General features: G+C 45.3%; 1 protein-coding gene across 2 annotated transcripts in view; it reads right to left on the reverse strand.

Annotated features, from left to right (window-relative positions):
• LOC143983615 (retinol dehydrogenase 16-like) overlaps positions 1-19529 on the reverse strand; it is a 74850-nt gene that overhangs the window by 32206 nt on the left and 23115 nt on the right. For both annotated transcript variants that reach the window (XM_077483533.1, XM_077483534.1), the window contains one exon: positions 1680-1997. In XM_077483533.1, coding sequence (XP_077339659.1) covers positions 1680-1992 — 313 coding nt within the window. In that variant the 5' untranslated portion in view covers positions 1993-1997. The remainder of the gene's footprint in view (positions 1-1679; positions 1998-19529) is intronic.

A 19529-nucleotide genomic window follows, 5' to 3' on the forward strand; every position in this document is an offset into this window, starting at 1 on the left:
TGTACTGTCTGAAAAAATACAGTTCTAATTGAATTTTGTAAATCAGATTTTCTTAACAATAAGAGACACTCAGCTTCCAGAAGGCTGTGTATACCTAACCTAACTTAAAGTGGTTGTAAACCCTTACAAACCACTTTGATCTACAGGTAAGCCTAGATTAAGGCTTACCTGTAGGTCCAAGAAATATCTCCTAAACCTATACGGTTTAGGAGATATTTACCTGAAGACAGTCACCGCTGTCTACGGCGCATGTGCGGCTCCCGTGCACATGCGCGGGAGTGATGTCATCGCTGCTCCGGCGAATCACAGCGCCGGAGCAGCGAGACCCACGGAGACCCACCAAGAAGATGGACGCTCGAAACTACAGGGGACAGCGGTGACTTCGCTGGCTCCTGTGTCAGTTAAGTGACACATTATGGACTACTATGCGATGCATAATAGTCCATTATGCTTTACCTTTGCAGGGAATCAAAGAGGAAGTAAACCCATCAGGGTTTACTTCCTCTTTAAAGCTACATTGACTTGGCTTGAAGCATGTTATATGTTACACCCTTAATACTGGTGCAATGTGTAATATTCTCCAAAAGTGAACCTATCTTTTAACCGCTTGTCAACCAGCCGTCGTCATTTTACTGAGGCAGGCCGGCACGATCCCCGAGCCGACGGGATAGCAGGCACAGCGGAGGTGCCGATGCTCGTGGCCAATGGTCGCGATGACCGCTGGCCACGAGCGATCGCTGGCACAAGAGGCAGAATAAGGACGAGTGTGTGCAAGCAAACAAATACCTGTTCTGTTCTGAGAGGCATGATAGATTGTGACTTCATTTTAGCTAGGAACCACGATCCGTCACTTCTTCTAGGTCAGTCCCCTCCCCCTACCATTAGAAACACAAACAGGGAACATAGGTAACCCCTTGATTGCCCCCTAGTGTTAACCCCTTCCCTGCCAGTGACATTTTTACAGTAATCAGTGAATTTTATACAACTGATTGCTGTATAAATGCCAGTGATCCCAAAAGTGTCCGATGTTGCAGTCCCGATAAAAATCGCAGATCGCCGCCATTACTAGTAAAAAAATAAAATAAAAAAAATGCTATAAATCTATCCCCTATTTTGTATACGCTATAATTTTTGCGCAAACCAACCAATATACACTTTATTGCGTTTTTTTGCTTTTTTTACCGAAAATATGTGAAAGAATATATATCGGCCTAAACTGAGAAACTAATTTGTTAAAAAAAAAAAAAAAAAAAAATGGGGATATTCATTATAGCAAAAAGTACAAAATATTGTGTTTTTTTCAAAATTGCTGTCCTTTTTTTGTTTTGTTTAGAAAATAAAAACTACAGAGGTGATCAAATACGTTTTTGGTTGGGTGGAGCGTTGCAATTGTCAGTTAAAGTGACGCAGTGCCGAATCGCAAAAAATGGCCTACTTATTCAGCAGCCAAATCTTCTGGGGCTAAAGTGGTTAAAAAATTATTATTTTTTTGTTTGTTCCCTCTAAGGTATACAAAAGTAAAAACCTGACTTCAATTGTTTATTTTATTATGTACTGTTCAGTGTGTAGATATTCTTTACCTTTACAAAAAAAATACTCTGCTTATTTTAATTTGTATGTTACAAAAATCAAAGCAAAAATACATAATTAAATTCATAACACAGATGTTAAATTCTTACCCTTATCTGCAACAATGCCATTGACCCAAGTTGCAGCAGAACTAACACTTTGGCTGTCTGAAACATCCAAAATCACAGTTTGTAATCTGCTGGAGCATTCTTTCTTTAACTCACTAGCTCCTGTGTTTGTCAGACAAGCCGCCAGAACCTTCATTCCGCGATTATCCAGCTGTTTTGCCAGCTTATTCCCAAATCCTGAATCACATCCAGTGATGAAGACGTATTTGCCTGTAACATTCTCCAGTATCTGGTTCTGTCTGTACCATCTGTAAAGGAGGAGCAGACCCAGCACCACCAGCAGAGGAAGCCACATTTTCTCTAACATGGTAGATAAAGAGTGAATTTTAAGTTAAAGTGGAACAATACCTTAAATAAAAACAATTACAACAAAAGCACTTTAGAACATTTTAAATCATGGCAATCCACAGAACAGATACTTATGGATTATTACAGGCTTCTTCTGAGGGGGAAAATGCCCTTTTCCTTAAGATACCACTGCTCAAAGACAAGGTTTCCTAGGAAGGTACTGGGGTGTAGCCTTCCCAGGATTCAGCTGTGAGGTCAGGGCTACATCACCAGTGCCTCACTCACCTGGGAAGTGAAAAATATGTTTTTGTAAGTAAGATGATTTCATATCAGCATGCTGATGTCATTTTTGTTGAAAGAGCGAAAAGATCTGCTTTAAACCTCAGGATGTTTGTTACATGGTTACATAAAGTTACTGTACTTAGTCAGGTGGAAAAAAATACACAAGTCCATCTAGTTCAACCAATATGTGTAACCAATGTGTATGGCTATAGCATGAAATTAATATTACACATATTATAACTATGTCATAACTCATACAGGACAATACAGGACATATCAGAAAACAGTGTCCATGTTCTCTATATTCCTTTCATCTCCTAGCCTGCACTGGAAACATTTGGGGGTTTCATCTTATTAGACACAATAAGTGACAGATGTTTTTAAAGAATACCACTGTTAAAAATGATGTTGTACAGTAGTTAAAGTATATGTAAATCCTAATATTTAGCTTCTCTTGTATGATCCCTTTTTGGTCTATTAAAGGCATTATAAACCTTAACCTGAACACAAGATGTGCATTGATCATATAGTTTATTGGTGTCATTTGTTGCCCTGTACACACAGCCTATAGCAGAGTCAATTTTAACATTCCTGTGTTAGAAGTTTCTGTTTAAACACAAGGCATGCCTCTTGGCATTGCAGAGGTATATAGTTATTAATGGCTATATCTCCAGATTATTGTTGCAGCACAATGCAGTGTCCTTTGTGTCGAAGACCAGATCAGCAGTGATGAGGAGATCCTAAAACTATCCAGGAATGTTGCTTCTCACCAGCAGAAACTGTGGTGTAGCCCTGGATCTCAGAGTTAGCCTATCTATTCTGCGTTTAATCTGTCATGAAACCAGACCTCTATCAGAAGAGGCCATAGGATGCCTAAGCTGGCTCTAGCCTATGTTGGCTATTGAGCCCTAGCTAAAAGGAACAGGGCTAACTAAAATAACAAGAGCTGCATATAAATTCTATTGCAATAAACAGGTTCACCTACTAATATACAGCAAGATGACCACTACATGCATACAGCACCACAGATCGAGCTATCTAGCACTGTGCAATGTGAGCAAATAACAATAGGACAGAGATGTGTCCTCCACAAGGATTTAGATATACACTCAATAGGGAGCTGCAGTTAAACTATTAGAACACAGGGATTCTTTCCTTATAGTCTCTGCTTTTGTCTGGGTGAAAATACGTCAGCAGTAGCAGTCCCTGTGTGTATAAGGCCATGTGTTTCAGTTCTCTGTCTCTCTCTCTCCACTTCCTCTTTCTGGGATTTCAGACCTAGACACACAGAGACAGGAAGTGATGTGCATAAATAAGCTCTGTAAATATTAACCGCTTGCCGTCCAGTTCATGACAATATATGTTGGCACAATGGCACGGTTGCGCAAATGGGCGTACAGGTACGTCCCCTTTAAGACACGGCAATGTGGGTACGCGCACCCACCGTGTGCTCCGTTACCATGCCCGCGGACTCGATATCTGCCGGTGTCCTGCGATCGTGTCATGGAGCAGCAGAACAGGGAGACAAAGCAAACAAAGCATTTCCCCGTTCTGCCTAGCAACATGACAGAGATCTACTGCTGTCATGTCCTAGGTCGCCCATCCCCCCCCACAGGTAGAATCACTTCCTAGGACACACTTAACCCCTTTATCGCCCCCTAGTGTTTAACCCCTTCCCTGCCAGTGTTATTTATACAGTAATCGGTGCATTTTTATAGCACTGATCGCTGTATAAATGACAGCGGGCCCAAAATAGTGTCAAAAGTGTCCAATGTGTCCACCATAATGTCACGATAAAAATCGCAGATCGCATTACTAAGAAAAAAAATAATAATAAAAATGCCATAAATCTATCCCCTATTTGGAGATGCTATAAATTTTGCGCAAACCAATCAATATAAGCTTATTGCAATTTATTTTTTTACCATAAATATGTAGAAGAATCGGCTTAAACTGAGCAAAAAATTATTTTTTTATATAATTTTTTGGGGATGTTTATTGTAGCAAATATTGATTTTTTTTTCAAAATTGTCGCTCTTTTTTGTTTATAGTGCAAAGAATACAAGCCGCAGAGGTGATCAAATACCACCCAAAGAAGGCTCTATCTGTGAGAAAAAAAAGACGTCAATTTTGTTTGGGTGCCTGTTCACTTTCTGGATTTTCACAGACACACCTCCAGCTCTGCAGCTCTCATTGGCCCTCTAATGACTCCTCCACCCTCCCTTCCTGGCAATCTCTCATGGTGTCACGAGCCTAGGCTTTTTACCAGACAAGAAACAAGAAGTGGGCTGTATAAGGTATATACTGGCAAAAAAAAAGTTTTACTATCCAAAGTTAAAACAACAAGGGCAGAGGATTTAAAGAGGAAGTAAACCCTGATGAGTTTACTTCCTCTTTGATTCCCTGCAAAGGTAAAGCATAATGGACTACTATGCATCGCATAGTAGTCCATTATGTGTCACTTACCTGACACGGGAGCCAGCGAAGTCACCGCTGTCCCCTGTAGTCCGGAGTGTCCATCTTCTCGGTGGGTCTCGCTGCTCCACTGCTGTAATTCGGTGAAGCCGCGATGACGTCACTCCCGCACACGTGCACGGGAGCCGCCACTCGCGGCATATCGCCGTTGACAGCGGCGCGCTCAGTGCTAGGGAATAAAACTTACAAAAGTAGATTGGTAAATGCTATAAAAACTAAGAAATGCCGGCCGGCATATACACGGAGCCTGTCCTCCTGTTCGGATGGCGTGGTAAAGACACTACGTGCCTTCCTCCAGATGCGTTTCGTCATCAACCGGACGTTTTCAAGGGTGAACAGGCAACGTAGCGAATCACCATCCTAAATGGGAGATCCAAGCCTCGTTCTGAGTTACAAGTAAATGGATCAATAAAACGCAATATTGAATTTGGGCAAATTTTCCCTTACACCTGGAATATTGATACTCAAATGCATAACTCTAATATAAATAAAAGAACAAAAAAAGAGGTCATAATATGAGTTAACAAGACCCGTGTAGACCCAGACCCTATGGGTATTCAGATTACCAGTCATCTGGGATGGGATTTTTGGGATTCAAGTCCGAGTGGGAACCCACTATCCCTACATCTAATAGTTTTTTTCCACTTACTGATAGAAATGTTCCAGTCGATAATTATTCCGCTGAATACTCCCAATCTTTCTATCCAAAAGGAATAACCACCCCCACTCCGACGTATTTAGCTCCAAATGGACAATTTCCATCTCGTGGGATATCCACTTCTCACGACCAACAGAGTTAGAGTTTTCACAAAACCAACCAGGGCATCAAAAGACAGGGAGAAAGAGGAGAGGAGTCAGAGGGGGGAGGCAAGTTTGAGCAGCAAAAAAGACCAAAAATATAACAGGGACTGGGATTTTTAATCTTAGTTCCAAGGAACTCACTGAATCAGAAAAAGCCATTTTGGATAAAGGTTTGAAGTTTGTTCCACCGACTAAATTGGACAAATTCCAAACCTATATGGACATACACAAATTTGTCAGGAAATTGAGTATCAAAAGACATATGATTAATAACCCCACTGGACAGACTACCCTTAGGGAAAATCAAATTACCCACTCTGGATTATCTAATGCCTCACTTTTTAACCCGCCAGGGGCTTGGCATCAGCATTACGGGTTTTCAGAGACGTTATGCTTAGAGATTTAGATTTGATGCAGGTCAAAAAGACTAGAATTAATAAAACCTTACAAGAAGGCCTAGAGTCTTTGTGCCAAAACAAAGAACTTGTCATAAGGCCAGAGGACAAGGGGGGTGGTATTATGGTCCTTGATCGTCAGGATTATATGACTGAGATGTACAGAATCCTTGATGATCAGGACACATATACAGTACTTCCTTTCGACCCCAAAGCTAAATATCTGAAACAATTAGAATTAATTATTGCAAGAGGAAGTTGGGAGGGTATTAAAAAAGAGAGTCTATATTTAATACCCAAGGCACCATGTACGCCCATCATTTATTACCTACCCAAGGTACATAAGAATCTTATCTGCCCCCAGGGACGTCCTATTGTCAATGGTATTGATTCACTAACCTCCCGGGTGGGCATATATATTGATTTTTATTTACAACCCCTAGTACAAAAGATACCATCATATGTTAAAGATTCGAGGCATGTTATCAAGTTGCTTTAGGAGATTCAAATTCAGTTCAGTATGTGATTGGTCACTGCAGATGTGACATCTTTATATACCATAATTCCACACAATTTGGGTATGGAAACGGTCCAAGCATTTTTGGATAGGGACTCGGCCTCCCTAACAAACACATTTCTTTCCTGATGGATATGCTGGCGTTTGCAGCTTTCCATAACTATTTGGTTCAATAGCAAGTTCTATAGGCAAGATAGGGGAGTTGCAATGGGGGCTAAGTACGCCCCCAGTCTAGCAAATCTCTTTATGGGAAAATGGGAGGAGGATGTCGTCTATGTGCACAGCGGTGTTTACAATTTAGAGACTTTATGATTCTTTATTTTTATTTGTGATTACATTTTCGGCCTTGATTGGTCTGACACAATATATGGACTATTCATTTTATTATTGTTTAAACATTTTTTAGTTTGTATAGCGCAGTTTTTTTTTGATTAAACCAATGAAAACATTTGAAAGTTTACAAAACCTTTAAAATATTAAAGAGAGAGAGCAGGGGGCAGAAAGACAATAGGCAAAAGGACCTAGACTAGAGTCCCATCATCCCAAGCCAACAAATTACTCCAACAAGATAAGAACCAGCAAATTTTTAGAATGGCACCTAGGAATATAAATTCAAAACAAATGGTAGGTTAATAAAAAAAAAAATCCAAACTTTATAATCAAATCATATAAAAGTTTAAAAGAGTCAAACGTGATGATCAATATAGTGTATGTTATTTTTGACCAGCTACAAAGATCACTTATATATTTGCACTGTTTTTGGTCATTGGGTTTCATAGATAGTTGCGCTTCATCAGAGAAAGGCTTGGAGAGACAACTGTTGGCAATTAGGCAGAATGTGCCAAAGTCCACGAATTCATAAAGAGTTGTACACATACATAGTAATGGATAGGATCAGGGCAGCCATCAGACATTTTTGGGCCCCTTACACAGCTTTAGGCCTGGGCCCTCCCCCCAGAGCCTGACCACCAACATTCCCCAGGGCTTGCCTATGGGCCATCCTACCGAATCTACACACCGGCCACCCCACCTCACCTGTATGCAATCAGCCCCCCCAATCCTGTATATATGTCAGCCCCCCCACACACACACCTGTATATATGTCAGCCCTCCACACACACACACTTGTATAAATGTCAGCCACCCCCTCCCACACCTATATATATGTCACCCCACACTAGACATGTGCATTCGTTTTCGTCCGAATGCATTTTCGTCCGAATTTCAGCTATTTTCGTTTTCGTTTTGCCAAACGATAACGAAAGCACAAAATCCGAAAAACGAAAGATCCGACATAAATAAATGCTTTATTTTCGTTTTCATTGTTACAACAGTTCGATATAGAATAGGAGATTCGACGTGACTCTGACAACGTGTCTATAGAACCTGTGTTCGAATGTGCCTAACCTTACCTCTATTAGTCCAAGATTATATAGAGAAAATATTCGACAGAGAAAAAAGATTTGACAGAGAGAAAAGATTCTGCAAGATACTGTCCTAAAAAGTGTTTGGGGACCCGGGTCCTGCCCCAGGGGACATGTATCAATGCAAAAAAAAGTTTTAAAAACGGCCGTTTTTTCGGGAGCAGTGATTTTAATAATGATTAAAGTGAAACAATAAAAGTGTAATATTCCTTTAAATTTCGTAGGGGGGGGTTGTCTATAGTATGCCTGTGAAGGGGCGCATGTTTCCCGTGCTTAGAATTGTCCCTGCACAAAGTGTCATTTATGCAGGAAAAAAAGTCCTTTAAAATCACTCGCAGCTATAATGAATTGTCGGCTCCCGTAATACAGAGAACACTCATTGAAAGTCATTGATAAAAAAATAAATAAATAAAAAAAAAAAAAAGCGTGGGGGTCCCCCAAATTCAATTACCAGGCCCTTCAGGTCTGGTATGGATATTAAGGGGAACCCTGCCTCAAATTTAAGAAAAAATTTGACGTGGGGTTCCCCCTAAATATCCATAACCAGACCCTTCAGGTCTGGTATGGATATTAAGGGGAACCCCGCGTCAAATTTAAAAAAAAATTGACGTGGGGTTCCCCCTAAAAATCCATACCAGACCCTTTATCCGAGCACGCAACCTGGCAGGCCGCAGGAAAAGAGGGGGGGACGAGAGAGCGGCCCCCCCTCCCTCCTGAACCGTACCAGGCCACATGCCCTCAACATTGGGAGGATGCTTTGGGGGTCTGTGACCCCTCAAAGCACCTTGTCCCCATGTTGATGAAGACAAGGGCCTCATCCCCACAACCCTGGCCGGTGGTTGTGGAGGTCTGCGGGCGGGGGGCTTATCAGAATCTGGAAGCCCCCTTTAACAAGGGGACCCCCAGATCCCGGCCCCCCCCCCTGTTTGAAATGGTAAGGGGGTACAAAAGTACCCCTACCATTTCACAAAGAAAGTGTAAAAAATGTTTAAATAAAACAAACACACTTTTGAAAAATTCCTTTATTAAAAATAAAAAAATAAAAAAAAGATTCCAGCGGCGGTAATCCACTCTTGCTATCCATCGACGGACGGTCATATCTCCAGCGATGTCTAATATCATCCAGCGCAGCGCAGCATCCTTCTTCTGTCTCCGTGGAGGAGACACTACAGACATTCCGGCGGCTGACGTTTGTTATATACGGAGGGCGGGGCCACCCGTCACCTGACCCCGCCCCCCTCTGACGCAAGGGGAAACCCGGGGTTCCCCGTGACGTAGGGGTGACCCCGCCCCCCTCTGATGTAACGGAAACCTGCCTGTGTTACATCAGAGGGGTGCGGGTCACCCCTACGTCAGAAGAAGGATGCTGCGCTGCGCTGGATGATATTAGACATCGCTGGAGATATGACCGTCCGTCGATGGATAGCAAGAGTGGATTACCGCCGCTGGAATCTTTTTTTTATTTTTTTATTTTTAATAAAGGAATTTTTCAAAAGTGTGTTTGTTTTATTTAAACATTTTTTACACTTTCTTTGTGAAATGGTAGGGGTACTTTTGTACCCCCTTACCATTTCAAACAGGGGGGGGGCCGGGATCTGGGGGTCCCCTTGTTAAAGGGGGCTTCCAGATTCTGATAAGCCCCCCGCCCGCAGACCTCCACAACCACCGGCCAGGGTTGTGGGGATGAGGCCCTTGTCCTCATCAACATGGGGACAAGGTGCTTTGAGGGGTCACAGACCCCCAAAGCATCCTCCCAATGTTGAGGGCATGTGGCCTGGTACGGTTCAGGAGGGAGGGGGGGCCGCTCTCTCGTCCCCCCCTCTTTTCCTGCGGCCTGCCAGGTTGCGTGCTCGGATAAAGGGTCTGGTATGGATTTTTAGGGGGAACCCCACGTCAATTTTTTTTTAAATTTGACGCGGGGTTCCCCTTAATATCCATACCAGACCTGAAGGGTCTGGTTATGGATATTTAGGGGGAACCCCACGTCAAATTTTTTCTTAAATTTGAGGCAGGGTTCCCCTTAATATCCATACCAGACCTGAAGGGCCTGGTAATTGAATTTGGGGGACCCCCACGCTTTTTTATTTATTTATTTATTTATTTTTTTATCAATGACTTTCAATGAGTGTTCTCTGTATTACGGGAGCCGACAATTCATTATAGCTGCGAGTGATTTTAAAGGACTTTTTTTCCTGCATAAATGACACTTTGTGCAGGGACAATTCTAAGCACGGGAAACATGCGCCCCTTCACAGGCATACTATAGACAACCCCCCCCTACGAAATTTAAAGGAATATTACACTTTTATTGTTTCACTTTAATCATTATTAAAATCACTGCTCCCGAAAAAACGGCCGTTTTTAAAACTTTTTTTTGCATTGATCCATGTCCCCTGGGGCAGGACCCAGGTCCCCAAACACTTTTTAGGACAGTAACTTGCAAATTAGCCTTTAAAATGAGCACTTTAGATTTTGAACGTTGGAGTCCCATAGACTTTAATAGGGTTCTAAAGTATGCTATATACTAGCTCCGTCGAATCTTCTTTATACATTCGACAGACACCATAAGCCTTCAAAGACAGATTCGACCGTGATTCATGTGGATTTTCGGACGAATGCAATTTTTGAACGAAAAATGAAATAAATAAAAACGAATTTCGGGAGTAACTAAATAAATTAAGTTTTCAGACGAAAACGAAATTCCGAAACGAAATATTTTACTCTGCACATGTCTACCCCACACCTGTATATATGTCAGCCACGCCCCCCCACACACACCTGTATATATGGCAGCCCCACATACACAAATCTGTAACACACAAGCCTCTGGCCCCTCCCTGTACACAAACAGCCCCCCTCCCTTTCCTTCACAGCCCCTACTTGTAACTTCTTACCTGGTCCCAGCTCGTTTTTACAAAGCTGACATGTTGCTGAGAAGCATAGTACAGGCAGATAACTGGCACACGAGGGGTGCACATGCACATAGTAGCCAGAGGTGGCAGTAAAGAGCTTGATGTCTAATGACATGAGAACTGCAGAAACTGAGAGATTGTTTCTATACTGCACAGCACGGATCCCCTTCACCCGTCCTGCTTTCTTCTGGCCTGGGTAGGCCACTTGGGCTCCTTACAGTTGTAATGGCTGTACCCCCCTGATGGTGGCCCTGGATAGGACTGGACTATTTTCTGCAGCATTTTAAAGGTGGCTGTGTTAATGATTAAGTTGGTAATATAAAACTTGCAATGCTTTACCACTATTTAAAGTAGAAGGAAAGGCTATCAAAATTACATTTATAATATTCCCTCGATCCCCTCATGGCCCTACATACCGTTTATCACAAATTGCTGTGCAAATACCTTCTTTCAGTGTTTTACATGCAGCCACATGACCACATAAGTTTTTTAAATCACTTAAATCTGAATTCCAGCCTTACCTTCAGTCATCTACAATAGCAGAGGCTCCTCATGTACCGAAACTGCTTTACTCTAATTTCACTTGTAGCGGCAGTGTTTTTCAAAGTTAAAACTTTACCCAGACTACAGTTTGGTTTGGGCCTATTTGTCTAAATTGGACTTTTGTGTTAGTCTGACTGGGCTGTGAAATGTTCAGTGTGGCCACAAGGGGGGCGCTGTCTCTGGTGGCAGGAGTGGAACTATGGTCTAGTCTGGGGTTTGGTTACTCTCTCTTGGAGACAGGTTAGTGGGTGTGGCTCTCCCGCTGTGCCTTCTGGGAGAGGGTATTTAAGATGCGGATGTCACGTGGTTCGGGGTTCCGGTCCAGTATGAAGTGTTGAGTACTTGGCCCTGGTCCTCCTGACCAGCCCTCAGGAAGGCTATGGCCTGGGGTGTGGATCCACCTGAATTGAATGCCTCGGGCTGGCTAGCCCAAGGCAGGGAAACAAAAAGGAGGATTCTGAGGTGGTTGGGTGCCATCTTCGGTTTGGGAGAGACTCATTGAACTTCAAGCATTCCAGGGGAGGACTCTTTAGAAGATTACTATGAGTGAGTTTGGTTTTCTTAACAAGAGCCTGGAAGGGCTGAAGTAACTGAGAAAATACGGACTTGTGGATATCAGCAAGCTGGTTAAAAGATCCAAGTATCCTACAAGTGTTCTACAGCTAAGTTTCCTATGTGTTCTGCAACAACGTCGGTGATAGAGACTTTGTTCCTGAGAAAGCACCTTGTTGGCTACTAGGCCTTTTGAGAGAGGGACTGTCCAACCTGAGTGTTCATCCAGCTGCGAATGGCTATTCTCTGGATGCAGTCAAAGTAAGCAAGTTCCTTAACGTTTTTGACTTTGACATTGAGAGTACCTGAACTTTCCTTTCCAACCTTCTGATCCCAAGTTAAAGACTGTTCAATGGTTGAAGTATGCAAATAAAATCCATTTAAGTGGATCTATTGTCAGTCTCAAGTTACTGGGTCATCTACCACGGGATATCCCCTAGACGTGTCATGAGAAGAAGTGGAATGTAACGGTAAGCCCAAAAATAACCAGCAGCTCCTTCGGGGGTTAGTGCTACACACTGCACACTGATTTTCTCACAGTGTACAGTATAAGCTACAGCTGTCAAATACAGCCTGCCTCATTTCCTGGCTTGAAAACATCCAGTATCACCCAGCTCTCCCCCCAGCCAAAGGCCCCATTTACACCTGAGCGTTTTGCAGCTTTTAGTCTAAAGCTACAAAATGCTGGAGGGGTAAAAATCAATTATTCTCTGTGGAGATGGTTCACATCTCCACTCCAAAACATCTGAAGCCAGAAGCTCAAACAAGTTCTGGAACCTTTTTTTCAGGCAGATTTGGGCATTTTTCTTCTTTTTACATTGGTGATCTTTTGCCCTGCACAAAATCACGGCAAAAGGCTGTAAAAAACGCCGTAAGAAACACGGTAAAAAAAAAAAAAAAAGCACGATTTTCTGCCCTGAAACACTACACTCAGGTTTGAATGGGGTCTTACTGTGCCTAGTTTGTCCCTTTCATTCACTGGATTTAACCACTTCATGCAAAATCATGTACCTGTTAAATGATTGTATCGGGGTAATGCCTGCAGCCAAAGGCATCACCCCAGTACCGTAGCTTAGAGCTGGCGGTCGGCTTTCAAGTGATAACTGATGACTCCTCCCTCCCTCAGCCTTCCGCCGCTCCCACCGGGTGACCCGAACGACCAGCCAACACGTCCGCTGAGTGGCCGGAGACCCGAACCAGGTAGGAATCCTCTTCGGTCGGCTCTCCAATGTAGTAACCCGGAAGCGACGTCACAACATCACTTCCAGTTTACTTGGCGGCCAACCCTGGTGATTTTTTGCAGTGTACTGGGGTCTTTGAGACCCAAGATCCCTCCATAAAGAGTACCTGTCGCTGCCTATTACTGTCACGACAATGTTTACATTCCTTGCGACAGAAATAAAAGTGATCAGAATTTTTTTTTATATAAAAGGAACAGTGTAAAAATAAATAAAAAATAATAATTTAAAGGGTCCCCATACTCGCGTTGTCAAACACCAAATAAAAACACATACGTAAGTCGTGCCTGCAAATGTAAATAGTGTTTATTCACACATGTGAGGTATTGCCTCTATCGTTAGAGTGAGAGCAATAATTCTAACTGGTAACTGTTAAACATTTTTAAACCTAACCTATGGAGATTTTTAAGTACTGTAGTTTGTCACCATTCCACGAGTGCGTGCAATTTTAAAGCGTAACATGTTAGGTATCTGGTGCTGTATATTTTTTTGGGGGGGGCAAACAAGACATCCCGCTGCTAAACCCTTCCTGGTCAGTTGGCCCCGTAATTACAACACCATCCCCCAGTTGGTCAGGCCCATGCTTACCCCATCATCTAGGTCGCGGGCAGCTTCAGCTCCTTTCTGCGTCTCTTCCTCCTCTGCGTCTTGGGCTTCATGGTGGCTTAACAAAACTTTGTAAATAAGTACGTCTTCTCCTTCACTGATCGGCACTGATGGGGCTTCACTGACAGGCACTGATGGGCACCAATGAAGTGGCACTGATGAAGTGGCATTTATGGGTACTGATAGGCGGCACTGATAGGCGGCACTGATAGGCGGCATGGATTGCCATGGGCAGGTGGCACAGATGGGTATGAATATGCGGCATGGGTGAGCATGGATAGGAGGCACGGATGGGCACTGATAGGCAGCATGGATGGGCACTGATAGGTCATTGATAGGTGGTATTGTAGTGTAAAGTATTGTACTGATGGATGCCAATCAGTGCGAACAATAATGCATGCCAATCAGTGATGCCCATTGTGGGCACTGATTGGCATCCATTGTGGACACTGACCGGTATCCCTGGTGGTCTTGGGTGGCATAGCTGGTGCTAAGCAATCCCTGGTGGTCTGGTGGCCCAGTGTGGGCATCCTCGGGGGGGGGGGGGGGGCTGCTCTGACAGGCTGCCCTGTCAGAGGTGCAGCCGATCGGCTCTCCTCTACTCAACAGACAGACAATCACTGGCTCTTCCTATTTACACTGTGATCAGCCGTGATTGAGCACGGCTGATCACATGGAAAAGAGTCTCAGTCGGAGACTCTTTACCGAGATCGTAGTTTCGGTGTGTCAGACTGACACACCTCACCACCAACTGCCGCGATACGCCCCCCCCCCCGGGGGCGAGCAGTGGCTTACTATCCTGAGGATGTCATATGACGTCCAGTCAGGATATTGAAACCACTTTGCCAACATTCTGCTATATGGCAAGTGGTTAATCCTCGGTGCCTGCCCTCTTTCCCTCGACACAGCGGCCAATACAATCGGGTCTAACCCACTTCCTGATTGGCCAGAGGAGAATCAGGAAAAACAATACTGGGTGACAATACAACTGGGTGGGCTCAGGGCGCATTACTCTGCATCCCAAGCCCACCCTTTTTTGAAGCTATTTAGAGCCTCTGGCTCTAATCATGTGCTTCTAAAAAAAAAAAAAAATCACATTGGACTCCATGCATTCATTGCCCTGCATGTACATTTGGGGCCGGGCACATGGATTAGGGGGGCGGCACCCCTGCACTCCTAATGGATGGCCGCCACTGTCTTTCACAATATACAAAACAATTGGGCTAACATTACTGTTTAGTTTTTTTAATTCAGTGAAGTGTTTTTTTTCCCCAAAAAATTGTGTTATTCTCTAGGGTCTTTTCTAAAAAATGATATACAATGTTTGGGGGTTCTAAGTAATTGTCTAGCAAAAAATACTGATTTTAACTTGTAAGCAGCAAGTGTCAGAAATAGGCTTGGTCTTGAAGTGGTTAAAGAGTAACTTGTTGAGAAAGAAAAAAAAAACAGTCCCCTCTGGGTGATCAATGAACATTGCAAAGATTATAACAAAACTTTTTTGCAGATTCCTGCCTTTTGCTGCTCTGGAGAAAAAGCTGCTTGCCTTTGTTGATGTGCAGAGTGAGGCCGCGTACACACGGGCGGACTGTTCGCCCAACTTTGTCTGCTGAACAGTGTTTGGGCGGACAGTCCGCTCGTGTGTGGGCTTTCAGCGGACAGTTTCAGCGGACAGTTTGACGGACATGGTTTTTCGGAATTTCCGAAAAACTGTCCGCTGAAACCTTGTTTCAGCGAACAGTCCGCTCGTGTGTAGGCTTGTTCGTCAAACAAAGTTGCACGCATGCTCAGAAAGGATTTTCACGCCGAAAGTTATAATGCAGTGTATAGGACGTCGTATTTTTCGTCCCGTCGTACGTGCCGTTCACGTCATCGCGCACGGTTTCAGCAAACTGTTCGTCCGTCGTGTGTGGCCATGTCCGTCCATGCTAATTTTGAGCGGACTGTTTGCCGAAACTGTTTGACGGACAAAGTTGGGCGAACAGTCCCCGCGTGTGTACGCGGCCTGAATCTAAATGGGAGCAACTTTTTCACTATTAACCGCTTGCCGACCGCCTCATGCAGACAGGGCCACCATCAGGGGGGTACAGCCAGGGGCGTAACTAGAAATCACAGGGCCCCATAGCAAAATGTTGTATGGGCCCCCCCCACCAAAAAAAAATGAACTAATGCCATTAAACAACAGACTACCACACCCATGTGGCACAGTACCCAGGCAACGGCTTATATTAATTTTGAACAACAAAGTATGCAGTATACTCTATGCAGCCCCTGAAGGGAACACATTGCTAACCTCCAGGCCTTTTAACCAATTTCTGTTCTGTTATATAAAATGAAATAGTTCAACTCACCATAATGCAAAATCAGTGGGATCCCTGAGCGTGTCACTTGCCATCATCGCCTGCCACCAGATGCAGATTGTAACTTGTGAAACATTGCGGAATGTCACCTACCACATGTTGCGGATTGTCCACTTGCCATGTCCCGGGTTGTCACTTGCCAAGTCACCTGCCACACATTATGGATTGTCACTTGCCATGTCCTGGATTGTCACTTGCCACACATTATGGATTGTCACATGCCACGTCCTGGATTGTCACTTGCCACGTCACTTGCCACACATTATGGATTGTAACTTGCCACGTCCTGGATTGTCACTTGCCACACATTAAGGATTGTCACTTGTCACATCACCTGCTACACATTGCAGATTGTCCACTTGCCACGTCGCCTGCCACCAGATGCAGATTGTCACTTGTCACACGTTGCAGAATGTCACCTGCCACATGTTGCGGATTGTCCACTTGCCAAGTCCCGGATTGTCACTTGCCACATTACCTGCCACACATTACGGATTGTCATTTGCCATGTCCTAGATTGTCACTTGCCACGTCTCGGGTTGTCACTTGCCACGTCACCTGCCACACATTACGGATTGTCACTTGCCACGTCACCTGCCACACATTACGGATTGTCACTTGTCACATCACGGATTTTCACTTGCCACGTCACCTGCCACATGTTACGGATTGTCACTTGCCACATCCAGGTTGTCACTTGCCACGTCACCTGCCACACATTACGGATTGTCACTTGCCACGTCCTAGATTGCCACACATTACAGATTGTCACTTACCACATCCTAGATTGTCACTTGCCACACATTATGGATTGTCACTTGCACGTCCCGGGTTGTCACTTGCCACGTCACCTGCCACACATTACGGATTGTCACGTCACGGATTTTCACTTGCCACGTCACCTGCCACATGTTACAGATTGTCACTTGCCACATCCAGGTTGTCACTTGCCACGTCACCTGCCACACATTACGGAGTGTCACTTGCCACGTCCTAGATTGCCACACATTACAGATTGTCACTTACCACATCCTAGATTGTCACTTGCCACACATTATGGATTGTCACTTGCACGTCCCGGGTTGTCACTTGCCACGTCACCTGCCACACATTACGGATTGTCACTTGTCACGTCACGGATTTTCACTTGCCACGTCACCTGCCACACGTTACGGATTGTCACTTGCCACGTCCCTGGTTGTCACTTGCCACGTTGCCTGCCACACATTATGGATTGTCATTTGCCACGTCATGGATTTTCACTTGCCACGTCACCTGCCACACGTTACGGATTGTCACTTGCCACGTCACCTGCCACACGTTACGGATTGTCACTTGCCACGTCACCTGCCACACGTTACGGATTGTCACTTGCCACGTCCTGGGTTGTCACTTGCCATGTCGCCTGCCACACATTATGGATTGTCACTTGCTCTGCCACTTTCCTGCTGTGTCACAGAGTCAGGCAGCAGATTATCAGTCAGGCAGCAGAGAGATAATGTCATCTCTCTGCTTCCTGGCTGCCTGCACAGTGAGGGGGGAACTGCACTGCAGGGATGAGAGGGCGGCGAGAGATGATGTCATCTCTATGCTCCCTCACCCGTCAGCTCCCTGATTGGCCAGCCCGCTCACGCCCACTCTCTCACCAGCGGACCGGCCACTCTCATCTGCCTCCCACTATCACCCGCAGAGCCCCCCACGGACCCGCGGAGCCCCCCGCGGTCCACCCGCAGACCAGCCGCGGACTACCCGCGGACCGCCAGCTCTCACCCGCGGAGCCGCCCGCGGACCACCCGCGGAGCCGCGGACTGCCCGCGGGCCACCCGCGGAGCCGCCCGCTATCTCCCGCAGAGCCATAGCGCCTGTCCTCACCGGGCCCCATTTGACTGCGGGCCCCATAGTGCCCTCATGTGCTGCTATGGCGGTAGTTCCGCCACTGGGTACAGCCGTTACAACTGTAAGGGGCCCAAGGGTCCCGCCCAGGCCAGAAAGCAGGGCGGGTGAAGGGGATTCATGCTGTGCAGTATAGAGAAAATCTCACAGTTTCTGCAGTAGGGTCTGTGAAGGAACGGAAGGGTGGCTGTTTGTGTACAGGGAGGGGCCAGAGGCTTGTGTATGTACAGATTTGTGTATGTGGGTCTGCCATATATACAGGTGTATGTGGGGGGGGGGGTGTGGCTGATATATATACAGGTGTGGGGTGACATATATACAGGTGTGTGTGTGTGTGTGTGTGCGCGGGGGAGGGGGGCTCTGACATATATACAGGTGTGTGTGGGGTGCTGACATATATACAGGTGTGTGTGGGGGGGGTGGCTGACATATATACAGGTGTGTGTGTGGGGTGCCGACATATATACAGGTGTGTGTGTGTGGTGTGTGTGAGGCGCTGACATATATACAGGTGTGTGTGTGTGTGTGTGTGTGTGGGGCGCTGACATATATACAGGTGTATGTGGGGGGGGGGTGGCTGACATATATACAGGTGTGTGTGTGGGGTGCCGACATATATACAGGTGTGTGTGTGTGGGGTGCCGACATATATACAGGTGTGTGTGTGTGTGTGTGTGGGGTGCCGACATATATACAGGTGTGTGTGTGTGGTGTGTGTGGGGCGCTGACATATATACAGGTGTGTGTGTGTGTGGGGCGCTGAGATATATACAGGTTTGTGTGTGGGGGGGTAGCATTGACATAAATACAGGTGTGCGGGAGGTGGCACTGACATAAATACAGGTGTGTGTGTGGGGCGCTGACATATATACAGGTGTGTGTGGGGCACTGACATATATACAGGTTTGTGTGTGGGGGTGGTGTTAACAAAAATACAGGTGTGTGTGGGGTGCTGACATATATACAGGTGTGTGTGTGTGTGTGACACTGACATATATACAGGTGTGTGTGTGGGGGGCTGACATGTATACATGTGTGTGTGGGGGGCTGACATGTATACATGTGTGTGTGGGGGGCTGACATGTATACTTGTGTGTGTGGGGTGCTGACATGTTGTGTGTGTGGGGGGTGCTGACATATATACAGGTGTGTGTGGGGGGGGGGTGGCTGACATATATACAGGTGTGTGTGGGGGCTGACATATATGCAGGTATGTGTGTGGGGGGGTTGACATATATACAGGTGTGTGTGAGGGGGGCTGCCATTTATACAGGTATGTGTGTGTGTGTGTGTGTGTGGGGGGGGGGGGTAATGACAGTGTCACTGATCTCTGCTCCCTGTGAACGGGAGCAGAGATCAGTGACATGCCATACGTAGCTATGCCCCAGGACATACTTATCCCCTACACTGAAACCTAGTGGTTAACCCCTTCGCTGTCAGTGTCATTTACACATGAATCAGTGCATTTGTATAGCACTGATTGCTGTATAAATGACAATGGTCCCAAAAATTTGTGAACATTTTTGATGTGTCCACCATAATGTTGCAG

This window comes from Lithobates pipiens, unplaced genomic scaffold (genome assembly GCF_037356315.1).
Source record: "Lithobates pipiens isolate NorthernLeopardFrog02 unplaced genomic scaffold, aLitPip1_a1.2 Scaffold_16, whole genome shotgun sequence".
Lineage (NCBI taxonomy): Eukaryota > Metazoa > Chordata > Amphibia > Anura > Ranidae > Lithobates > Lithobates pipiens.